Raw genomic sequence first — 12,764 nt, forward strand, 5'->3', positions numbered from 1 at the left:
TAGCCGAAGGTATTTAGTCTCTTGAACATAGTCTACCCATTTATAAAAGCAGCTTGTGGCCAGGCACGGCGGCTCACGCCTGTAATCCCAGTGCTTTGGGAGGCTGAGGCAGGTGGATCACAAGGTCAGGAGTTTGAGACCAGTCTGGCCAACATGGTGAAACCCTGTCTCTACTAAAAATATCAAAAAAATTAGCTGGGTCTGGTGGCAGATGCCTGTAATCCCAGCTGCTTGGGAGGCTGAGGCAGGAGAATCACTTGAACCCAGGAGGTAGAGGTTGCAGTGAGACGAGATTGCACTGTTGCGCTCCAGCCTGGGCAACAGAGCAAGACTGTGTCTCAGAAAAAAAAAAAAAAAAGCAGCTTGTACTAATGTGTCATTTCCTTTTACAAGTATTAAAATATAATAACTGTTTTGAAAGAGAAACTAGGTTTTGTTTTATTTTAGGGCTCCAAACATGTATATTCATATGAAATACGAATATTGTGAAATATGTGCATTGGAAATTCCATGGTGACGCTATCTTGGTTTTCTTCCAATGACGGTGTGAGGCAGCCTTTAGAACTTTTGCATATCACAGAAAACATTATTAATTAGGAAAGCTCTGCGATGCAATAAAGCCAGAGTTCTCTAGATGATATTTATCACCTTATTTAGAAATCTGAGTAATGCTTTAATCAACTGATAAATATTTTTAATTAAACAACAAAGGATTAGAGTGAGATGTTTGCCTCTCTTAATCCAACTTTATTATTCTTTTTCTGAAAAGACAATCTGCATGTGTGGAGGTGCTGTTCTTACTAGCATGTGCTGTAGATTTACAGGAGTACATGTTTTCAGCCTGGGCCTAAGGGCTTTCTTTCATTTTCACTCTAAGTGATTTACACAAAAGTTTTCACAGAAGAAAGAGCATGACGCCCTAATATCAGTGGAACTGCCATGGTATTAAATAGCCCAGGGCTTTAAAATAATGCCTGAAGAAACTTGTGTTTCTGGAGATTATGTAAAGGAACTTGAAGATACTTGTGTGACATCTCAAGCTCCTGGCTTTTACTCATAATTGCATCCAAAAAAGGATTTTGCAGATCCCAAAAACTTGAATTTAGACTGAATGTGGCTTTTCAGGCACATATGTTTCTCAGCTTGTGGGCAAAGGTTGAAAGGCCATGTCATGTGGAGAGTCCTTCTCCTCCCTGATAAGGAAAGGTGACTTGCTTTGAATTTATATTCTATTGCTATATGTTATTGTTTCACAATCATGGAAGGGATAGCATTTGAATGGAAAAGCAGAATGTTTCTCAGGACTCAGTTATAGTCTCTATGGTTCATTTTAGGAATGCCCAGGGATACTCAGAAAGGAAAAAGGGAAAGAGCTTGTCTGGAAGGCATTTTGCCATGAGATACAGTGGGACTCAATGGCATTTAGGAAGTGTGTTTGTCAGCTAGTGCTGCTGTAGTGAAGTGACACTGACTGGGTGGGAAACAGTAGTTATTTTCTCACAATTCTGGAGGCTGGTTGTCCAAGATCAAGTTGTCAGCAGGGCTGGTCCCTTCCGAGGACTCTCTCCTTGGCTTGTAGATGGCTGTCTTCTCCCTGTGTTTTCACATGGTCTTCTTTCTGTGTGTGCCTGTCCCAACCTCCTCTTGTTGTAAGGACTCCAGTCCTATTGGGTTTAGGCCCACCAGTATGATCTCATTTTAAATTAATCACCTCTTTAAAGGCCCTATCTTCAAATACAGTCACATTCCAAGGTGTTCAGGTGAGGACATCAACATTCAAATTTTTTCCAGGACACAATTTAGCCAATAATAGGAATGTATGTGAGGAGGAAAGGAAAAAAGTTGTTCGTCTTATAGATGAGAACTTACTTGTTGAGTTAAAAAACATACTTCTTCCCCTTCGCCTTGGTGAGATGGGTTAAATGTTGCTTCTAAAACTTTAGTTAGTTGCATAGAACTTTGATAACTTTTGTTGTCACTACCCAAACTTTTTTACTTTATGGCACTGTTAGGGTTTTAGCAATCTTTTACCATCTCCCTAGACCCAAAGAAATACCTACTCTTTTTGTTAGGTCCAAACAACTTATTAAGTATTTAGGTTCTATCAACTTGGTAGCCATTTGAAAAAATAGAACATATCAATTGAAAGGAAAACATCATTTTTATTTTGTTATTAAATAACCACAGTACTTACTAAGTGGACGTGTGTGCCTGTTGGGCACTGCACAACTTCTAAAGCCTTGGAATCAGATTGGACGCCACCACCTTTGTTTCCCAGTCCACAATGATGTTCACGCAGCACTTGTTTTACTTTAATCTTGGCAACTGCCAAAAGCTCAACTGTGCAATGGTACAATGTGGTTGAAAAGTAGATAGCGTTTCAATCTGATGCTGAAAGAGAACTGTCTTGAGTTTAGTAGTTCTCAGGTAGTATTGCCATTGCCCTTGAAAGGTAGGACATCTCCAGTGCTCTGTGAGTTCATTGCAGCACCCGTGGGGACCTCAGTGCACAGTTGAAGGACCATGAAAATACATTATTCTTTACTTAATATTATTATTAGCTCACATTTAAAACTTCATTTTTATATTTTTCAACTTATCCTCAGTGTGAACATTAATATATGTGAGAGACCATCTCTCTCTATTTTGCACACATAATCAAATCTATAAACACCTAAAATTTATTTCACATACTATCAGTGGTACCTCTACTATAGGATATACAGAACTTATTAATTTAAAAGAACAAAAAACTTTCATTTTGAGGATTTATTATTTTCCAATTATTTGTTTTATTTAGTTAGTTAGTTAGTTATTTTTTGGAGACAGAGTCTTACTCTGTCACCCAGGCTGGGGTGTAATGGCATGATCTCAGCTCACTGCAACCTCCACCTCCCGGATTCAAGCGATCCTCCCTGCCTCCGCCTCCCAAGTAGCTGGGATTACAGGCGCCCACCACCATGCCCAGCTAATTTTTGTATTTTTAGTTGAGACGGGTTTCATCATGTTAGCCAGGCTGGTCTTGAACTCCTGACCTCAGGTGATCCGTCCACCTTGGCCTCCAAAGTACTAGGATTATAGGCGTGAGCCACCACGCCTGGCCATCCAAAGTATCTGATTTTTAAAAATAGACTTTATTTTTTAGAACAGTTTTTGGTTCACAGCAAAACTGAGATGAAGCTGCAGATATTTCCCATATACCTCCTGCCCCCAAGCATGTACAGCCTTCCCATTATCAACATTCCCTACCAGAGTGGCACATTTATTAGAATCAAGGAACCTGCAGTGACATTTCATTATCCTCTAAAGCCTATACTTTACATTCCCTCTTGGTGTTGTACATTTTGTGGGTTTGGCTAAATGTCTAATGACATGCACCTACCATTATAGTATCATGTAGAGTGGTTTTACAGGCTTAAAAGTCCTCTGTGCTCTGCCTATTTCAGTATTTTATCTTTACTCTTTTTATAGGAACTTGAAATGCAGGCTCGAGCTCATGGACTTTCCCTTATTCCAACCACGGGTCTCTGCTCTCCAGATTTGGTGAATCGGATCATCAAGCAAGAACCCGTTCTTGAAAACTGCAGCCAAGACCTCCTTCAGCATCATGCAGACCTAACTTGTACAACAACTCTCGATCTCACGGATGGCACCATCACCTTCAACAACAACCTTGGAACTGGGACCGAGGCCAACCAAGCCTATAGCGTCCCCACGAAAATGGGATCCAAACTGGAAGACATCCTGATGGACGACACTCTTTCTCCTGTTGGTGTCACTGATCCACTCCTTTCGTCAGTGTCCCCCGGAGCTTCCAAAACAAGCAGCCGGAGGAGCAGTATGAGCATGGAAGAGACGGAGCATGCTTGTTAGCCAATCCTCCCTGCACTGCATTCGCACAAACTGCTTCCTTTCTTGATTCATAGATTTAATAATTTACCTGAAGGGGTTTTCTTGATAATTTTCCTTTAATATGAAATTTTTTTTCATGCTTTATCAATAGCCCAGGATATATTTTATTTTTAGAATTTTGTGAAACAGACTTGTATATTCTATTTTACAACTACAAATGCCTCCAAAGTATTGTACAAATAAGTGTGCAGTATCTGTGAACTGAATTCTCCACAGACTTTAGCTTTCTGAGCAAGAGGATTTTGCATCAGAGAAATGTCTGTCCATTTTTATTCAGGGGAAACTTGATTTGAGGTTTTTATGCCTGTGACTTCCTTGGAAATTAAATGTAAAGTTTAATTGAAAGAATGTAAAGCAACCAAAAAGAAAAAAAAAGAAAGAGGAAAAGGAATCCATACTAACCCTTTTCCATTTTATAAATGTATTGATTCATTGGTACTGCCTTAAAGATACAGTACCCCTCTAGCATTGTTTAGTGTTTATACTGCAGACTACTTAAAGAAATACTGTATTCTGTAAAACACACAAAAAATGCAGCCTTTTCATGAGAATCATCTGGTTAGAAAACATAACTGATACCAACCGAAATTGAAGGGAGTTAGACCAAGGCTCTGACATATAAAGTCTAATCTTGCTCTCTTTTATTCTGTGCTGTTACAGTTTTCTTCATCAATGAGTGTGATTCAGTTTTTCATAAGATATATTTTATTTTGAAGTGGAAATTAATGTCCTCTCAAAGTAAAATGTTGAGGAGCACTGAAAGTATGTTTTACTCTTTTTTTTTTTTTCATTTTTGCTTTTGATAAGAAAACCAAACTGAGCATATTTCTAATTGGCTTTACTATTTTTATTTTTAAATTATGTTTTACTGTTCATTTGCTTTGTACAGATTCTTTATTATCATTGTTCTTTTCAATATGTTTGTATTAATTTGTAAGAATATGCATCTTAAAATGGCAAGTTTTCAATATTTTTACAATTCACTGGTAGTTTTCCGCATTCTTTGTACACCCATGAAAGAAAACTTTTATGCAAGGTCTTGTGTTTAAAAGACAGCTTTGAGAATATTTTGTACATTACAGTCTCACCCGGAACTGTTTTTAGACACATTTTAAGGTGTAGTATTAATAGGTTAAAACCAGGCTTTCTAGAAAGAATAAACTTACATATTTATTTTTAGGGTATGAAAATAGCAATATTCTTGGAGACGGATAACCATAGCATTAATACGCCCATTATGGTCATTTAATTGGGGTTTATTTCAGCAAACTTGCTGAATTTTGTTTTAAAGAAAGAAATACTGTATTGGCAAATTGCTGTTACTTGATAACCATGTTTTAACAAGGAGCAATGTTGTAAAGTTAGTTTCAGTGCATTATCTACTTGTGTAGTCCTATGCAATAACAGTAGTGTCACATGTATCAAGCCTAAATGTTTTATACAGATGCCATATAGTGTTATGAGCCAGGCTGTTGAATGGAATTTCTCAGTAGCAGCCTACAATTGAATAGCAAGTGGCATAAAGCATATCCATTCAGAATGAAGTGCCTTAAATATAGCAGTAGTCTTTTTTGGACTAGCACTGACTGAACTGTAATGTAGGGGAAAGTTTCAAGATGGTATCTATAGTCAAGAGGAACATGTAGCATGGTGCCTATGTAGACAATATAAGAGCTTCCAATTTTCCTTCAGATATTTTTAATATTAAATATATTTTAGTGACAGAGTGCCAACTTCTTTCATCAGGAAACCTTATTCAGGAGGGGTTTTTTTTAAAGTGTTTAAATGTCAAATGTGAATTGGTGATGGGTGATGGAGGGTTCATAGAGAAGGAGTGATCGTCAGATGTGTGAATGAATGGTTTAGGTAAAAATAATCAACTGCATAGTTCCCATGCACGCTGGGCAATGAGAATCCTTGGAAACATTGGTGATGCTATCAGTTTTATAGCTTTATTACTTAAGGGGGTAGGGAAAATTACTTCCCATTCTTTCAACCCCCTTAACTGTATAGCTCTTTTCCTAGAATAGTGATGCAAATCTGCATGAACAGCTAATTGTACCATAGTATTCACTGATACAATCATAGCACTGTCTATTTTTCTCTTCATATTTATATGGGGGGGCGGGCGCTGGATGCAAAAGTTGAAGGTCGTGATGCTATGATATTAGTTTTCCTTAGCTGATTTTGAGGGTTTTTAAAAATAAAGCAAGGTTGACTAACCTATGGCCAAGGGAACAGGACCATGGTTAAGCAACCACATAGAAAGCTTTGTTGAAAGAAAGTATGGCATCTTGTACCACTACCCTGACTGTCGCAACTCCTGACTTTGCCATTGCCTGCCTCCCCGTCCCCTTCTCCTTAAGAGACAATTTCTGCAGGTGGCAGGTGAGCAAGCCCAGGAGAATGCTGCAATCTTGGGGGTGGTTTTATTTATTTCTTTTTGCCAAATAGAGTGTGGATTCGTTTTAAGGACTAGTTAAGCCAAGAGGCAGTGGTTTGGCCTTGTCGTTTGTAACGAGAAAATGATCCACACCACTCCCCCTATCCTCGGGTGCAGAATTGTGACTCGAGGTTGGACCTCCATATGGAGGGACCAAAATGCCAAAATTGTCCCTCTGCCTCTGGGTAGGGCAATGGAAATACCAAATCTTCTGACTTTGCCAAAAAGCATACAAGCAACCTGGTCATATATAGGATGACAAAATTCTTTCTGATTGTTTTTAAACAATAAAGCAATAAGAACAAATACAATACATAGGAAGTTAAAAGATATAAAGCACAAAGGAATGCACTTATTAATATTTTTGAAAAATGCACTGGGAAAAAGTTGATGTCAATAACAGTAGAAAAAAGCCCTATTTCTTGATAAATGACAAATGACTGTCTCTTGCGGATGCTTGGTACTGTAATGTTAGTAATAGTCACCTGCTGTTGGATGCAGCAGTAATTTCTGTGTGGTCCATAGCACTGTATATTATGGATCGATATTAATGTATCCAATGAAATAATCGACTTGTTCTTGATAGCCTCATTAAAGCATTTGGTTTTTCACGTAGTAGTGATGGCCTATTGTGTTAATGCCAATTTTGAATGTTATTTGCCTTATCAAAAAATGGTAGTGCACATTTTCTTCTGATTTAATGAATAACAAATTGCATGAAAAATTTTAAAGTGCCAGTAAGTACTTTTTTTTTGTTTAAAATGCCACTCTAAGATGTTACTTTTTGGTTTTAAACATTTTTGATTACTTTATGACTTACACTCAGATGAGCTATAATTATGCAGCTTTTTTATCCCCCTCAGAATTTGGGGAGATTTTAAACTCCCAAATGCCAAGACTTCATTTTAGATATAGGAGTTTTATTTAAAATGTTTCAGTGAGAGGTGGCTTTAAAAAAGAGAAATTGTCAGAGAAACACTTGCATATTTACAGAAAAGATATTGGGTTTTTAAAATACAAATTTACAATAATGAAAGCTTAATATACTCAGGCTGCCAGCTCCTGGTTGCTTTTTTTTTTTTTTTTTTTTTTGAATATACTACTTAAGAGTCATTTGATAAATGCTGGATTTGAATTGGGAAGTGTCAGACAAAACATGTCTTTATTCCCTAGCTAGACCTTAAACTTCTACCCTTTTAAAAAATATATTCTGGTTCAACCTCTGGAGAAAATGAGCAAGAAACTTCCTGTAATACTTCTGATCTGACTGTCAGGTTTTTCCTAAGTTTAATTTTCTTCTTAAATTGTAATATACAATAATCAAGGCCTTTCTTTTTCAGATCTATTTGAATTATTTATATTTTCCCTAGAAGTATTACTGTAGGATGTCTTTAATACATGTAAAGGTAAGAAGATTTCCTTTTGGAACAAGAGAATATTCTGGGCAAAATCAAAAGCAGGTAAGTTGAAAATTGGGGCTTTTCATCTCCAGGGTTCTGCAGCAATACCTTCACCCACATTTCTGTCCTGGTATTTACCAGTTAACAGCCACTTCACAGCCCATAGCCTTCATATTCAGCTTCCCCCCATCTCCCCCCCACACAATTACATATTACAGTGGTGTTACCTGAAGATTGGACATTTGCCTACAATGTGTATGACTTCATTTGATATCCACAGACTTACATTTCTTAAAAATTTATTAAGCCAATTTACTTTCAAATAAATTATATCCATTCAATCACCACACATGGCCTCTCAGTTCATCTTCCTGGGTTTGAATCTTGTCTCTGCCCATTTCCAGCTCTGTGATTTTGTGCAAGTTACTTGGCCTCTCTGTGCCTCCAAAGTAGCTACCACATAGTAGTCTTGTGAAGACCATTCGAGTTAATAAAACTAGAATTTGTGCTTGATAGCATGTAGTAAATACTCAGTAAATGGTAGCTCTTCTTATAATAATCATCTTCATTACTAAAATGGAAAATACTTTCTGGAGCAACTAAAATCATTTTATGTATTAGCAGTGACATGCATACCACATTTGGCAAAGCACTGAATTACAACATAGATTGAAGATGTGTCTAAACTGCCAGGGTACAAAAAAGCCACAGGTGATTTTGGAGAAAAGGACCTTGCTGTCTGTAAGACCTAGGGTAAGAATATTTTAGAGAATTGATAATAAACTCAATGTATCACATTAAACTATCTTCAACACAAATGAAATTTAAATTGTTTTTAACCTGTACATTCTGTATGTGTTCTTCTGCATGAGAATAATTATATTATTTCCAGAAAATATGCCTTGCTGAAGCTGAAATCTCTATTATATTCCCTAGAAAATTAAACTTTTTAATCCTTTGTGGTATACACTGATATTATACAGCTAAGAGTGGTGTCTTGACTATATCCTGTCTTCAGTTTCCTATCAATATTGAAATGTTTTTCAGGATTTTATTTTCAATTGTACTTACATTTGATGACTTCTTTGGAAAATGATCTGAGAAGTTAATCTTCATAATCCAGCAGCCAACATAAATGAACTGTTAGAATTACCCTGTTTTTATTTTTTTGTGTATGCCAAGATTTAATGCATAGCCAAGTAGCATGAGGAAAGCTCATTTAAGAGGAGTGTTGTAAAGTTAGATTTTCATTATATTTAGAGAGAAGTGGTGATGATCTCTTAATTCTTTGCTGCCACATCTGAGGCTCAATTGCAGTGGCTTTATGTCTGCATCCATAATAACATGAATCCATAATACACGTCTGAACAGAGTGTAAGTGAAGAAGCTTGTATTATCCTGGTTTTCCCAAGAGGCATATATCCTCCTCCTCTCAAAAAAGTATACAGTAAATCTGCCATATTAAAATTGTCAAGGTCCTGTATATATGTAAAATTTAGACATGGTTAATTCTATTTGTGTTCAATATTTGTAGGTCTTTTGAGCCTATTACCTATACCAGATACACTGGAAAGTAATATGAGTATACACAAAACCAAATAGATTTCAGCAACACGTATAAATGGTAAAGACAGTTTGCTTTTGAAAAATTTGCATTTTAAATTTCTAATTATGGAGTCAGTTGAAGATATATCCAAATGGGTGCAATTGTCACTCAAGATTTCTTACATATTATTCAGACAGCAAAATCTATGTAAATAGAAACCACGAAACTAGTGTTTCCCAAACTTCACTTTATGGAACTAGTTCCACAAGCTGTTGCACAAGTTGCTTTGAGGAATGGAGGTTTGGAGGTGGGCTGGGTTGGGGAAATGCTATATGGTAGTTAATTTTGAGAAAGTTAGCTTTGGGAAATGCTGAGCTAAACAGATTTGAACAGGTATCTCTACTGCAAGACTTGTCACATTCTAAATTATACTAATGTGATTGAGTGTAATATTTCCCAGTCTCCTTTGGCTACAGGAGTGTGTGTGTGTGTGTGTGTGTGTGTGTGTGTGTGTGTGTGACACCTACTAATGGCTCCAAAGAACAGAGTTTGGGAAATTCTGGAGATTTTACAGAAATTATTTAAACTCTCTCTCTATATATATTTTGTTTTCCTAAGGACAATATGCTTACATTTGTTTATGATCCCACAGGTAGAAGTCATTGTCATTAAAAAATTCTTATTCTGAAGAAACAAATTAGCTTAGGTTTTCATCTCCATTGAAAATACAAAATTCTGGTTAAGGAAACTTTTACCATTAAAAAATTGTTATTTCTGAATTTAAAAAGTGACATGTTTTCATTTTCAACAAAAATATTCACCCTGGTTATGCACATGTTCAATGTACCCTTTTCTATGAGTGGTAAAATAAAAAGTTCTTTATGTCTAATGTCTCTCACATCTTTAAATATGGACAACCTAATGTTTAGGAAATATTTGGTTTATAACTTTAGGTTCTGCTCACCAGTTTTTGCTGGAAGGACATTGGGAAGAATTTTATGGTAGTCAGAATTGATGTAGTCTTGTCAATGACTCTTTTTCAATGAAGGTAAGTCCTGACAGATGGACCAGGTTGTATTTCCAAAGTTCGGTTGTTAATTGCTTATAGGACAACACACAAGAGCTATGTTAATCCTTATATACCTGTAGCATATTATAGGACTTACTAAGATTCTTCTGGAATTTAAACACTGTATTATGAAGCCCAAGTAAAAATACATTAGCACATCTTTTCCACTCCTTACAGATGAGATCACAGATTCTTTCATTCACCGTCCTTTAAAAATACTTTTTTCATACTTCACTTTTTGCCTAGCAATAAACAGTGAACAGAGGAATGCTACTCCGATGGAATGAAGGAATTTATTGGCTCATATTACCATAAAGTCCAAATGGCAAATGTAACTTCATGTATGCCTGGGTTCAAGGGCTCAAACATGCTTTCATTCCACCTGGGTCTAATTTTCTTGGCGCCAATCTCCTCTTGGAGGTAGGTCTTCTCCACGAGGCCCCCTCTGGCAGTTTCAAAAAGTCCAGTTGAAAGCCAGCACCTCTTTCGCAGTTGCTATGAAGTCCCTGTAGTAGTTCTGATCAGGCCTACTTGGTTATGATCACCATAATCTAAAAGTGGAACAAACCAGATGGCCATGTGTCCACACTGCTAGATTCACTCAGCAGCACCTAAACCTTGTGGACCAAGAGACAAGGAGGTGGGACTCACCCAGACTCCAAAGGGAAGTACTGTTCCCAAAGCAGGAAGAAGAGGAATCTCTGTAAGCAAAACAACAGATGCTCATTGCTTAGACCTCAAGAGGACTGGACAAAGTCTACCCTTGCCAATCTCTTGCCTTCTCAGATGCACAAGTTTGGGATTATTTTTACTCTGAGCCTCAGGGTGACGGAAAGGGAGGAAAAATACTAAATCTCTATAACTGCATCTCCCTCCTTTTCATTATTCATGGCTCATTTCTCATAACCAGGTCTCCCGCTCTCACTCCTTACTCAATACTCTACCAGATGGAGACCCTAAGACCCAAGTTTTGCAATAAAATATAGTCGTGTACCACATAATGATGTTTGGGTCAGTGATGGATTGCATATGTAATGGTGGTCCAATAAGATTACAATGGAGTTGAAAAATTTCTATCACCTGATGACATTGCAGCTGTCATGTCATAAGCTCAATGCATTACTGACATGTTTGTGGTGATGTTGGTATAAACAAGCCTACTGCACTGCCAGTCATATAGAATTATAGCACATACAATTGTGAACAGTAGCATAATACTTGATGATAAATGACTGTATTATGTATTTATGTATTTACTATTTATCATTATCGTAGAGGGTACTCCTTCTTATTAAGAATACAGGGCCTTCAGGAAGTATTCCAGAAGAAGGCATTGTCATCATAGAAGATGACAGCTCCATGCATATTCCTGCCCAGGGAAACCTTCCAGGGGAATAAGATGTGGAGGTGGAAGACAGTGATATTGTTGATCCTGATCCTGTGCAGGCCTAGGCTAATGTCTCTGTTTTTGTCCTAGTTTTTAACAAAAAAGTTAAAAGTAGTTTTAGAATGAAAAATAGTAAAAAGCAGTCACTTCTCAGCCTTTTGGCTAAGATCAAGTGAAAAATAGTAAAAAGCGTATTAAATAGGGATATAATAAAGAAATTATTATTTTTTTTATTTTCTTTGAGACAGAGTCTCACTTTATTCCCCAGGCTAGAGTGCAGTGGTGCAATCTTGGCTCACTGCAACCTCTGCCTCCTGGGTTCCCGCGATTCTCCTACCTCAGCCTCCTGAGTAGCTGGGACTACAGGTGCGCATCACCATGCCCAGCTAATGTTTGTGCTTTTTGGTAGAGACGAGGTTTCACCTTGTTGGCCAGGCTGGTCTCAAACTTCTGACCTCAAGCAATCTTCTCACCTCAGCTTTCCAAAGTGCTGGGATTACAGGCATGAGACACTATGCCCAGCCAAGAAAATATTTGTGAACAGCTGTACAATGTGTTTTTGTTTTACACTGTTATTACAAAAGAGTCAAAAAGTTAAAAGCATCAAAAAGTAAAAAATCATAGTAAGCCAAAGTTAATTGATTACTGAAGAAAGTTTTTTTTTTTGTAAATGTAATGTAGCCTACGTGTACAGTATTTGTAAAGTCTACAGTAGTGCTCAGTAATGTCCTAGGCCTTCACATTCACCACTCACTCACTGATCCACCCAGAGCAACTTCTACTCCTGTAAGGCCCATTCACAAGCCCTATACAGGTATCTCACTTTTTAAATCTTTCATACTGTACTTTTTGTCTGTTTAAATATGTTTAGATACACAGATGCCATTGTGCTAAAATTGCCTACAAGATTCAGTGTTCAGAGGGCTCACCAAGCCCTTGCTCCTCTATATACAATTGGACTCTTATTTCTGTCATTTCTAAAGCCCACTTTGTTATCAGGATGTTTT

At 37.2% G+C, this 12,764-nt stretch overlaps 1 protein-coding gene across 14 annotated transcripts in view; it reads left to right on the top strand.

Annotated features, from left to right (window-relative positions):
• The window catches only part of MITF (melanocyte inducing transcription factor), a 216,492-nt gene extending 208,987 nt beyond the window's left edge, over positions 1–7,505 (top strand). For 13 of the 14 annotated variants that reach the window (XM_032290470.1, XM_032290462.1, XM_032290463.1 and 10 more), the window contains one exon: positions 3,472–7,462. In XM_032290470.1, coding sequence (XP_032146361.1) covers positions 3,472–3,873 — 402 coding nt within the window. In that variant the 3' untranslated portion in view covers positions 3,874–7,462. Of the gene's footprint in view, positions 1–3,471 lie in introns of all 14 variants that reach the window. The other variant, XM_032290461.1, reaches the window with a different exon arrangement.
• The last annotated feature ends 5,259 nt before the right edge of the window (positions 7,506–12,764 follow it).

The sequence above is a fragment of the Sapajus apella genome, unplaced genomic scaffold (assembly GCF_009761245.1).
Source record: "Sapajus apella isolate SASKATOON/1434 unplaced genomic scaffold, GSC_monkey_1.0 scaffold23, whole genome shotgun sequence".
NCBI classification, from domain to species: domain Eukaryota; kingdom Metazoa; phylum Chordata; class Mammalia; order Primates; family Cebidae; genus Sapajus; species Sapajus apella.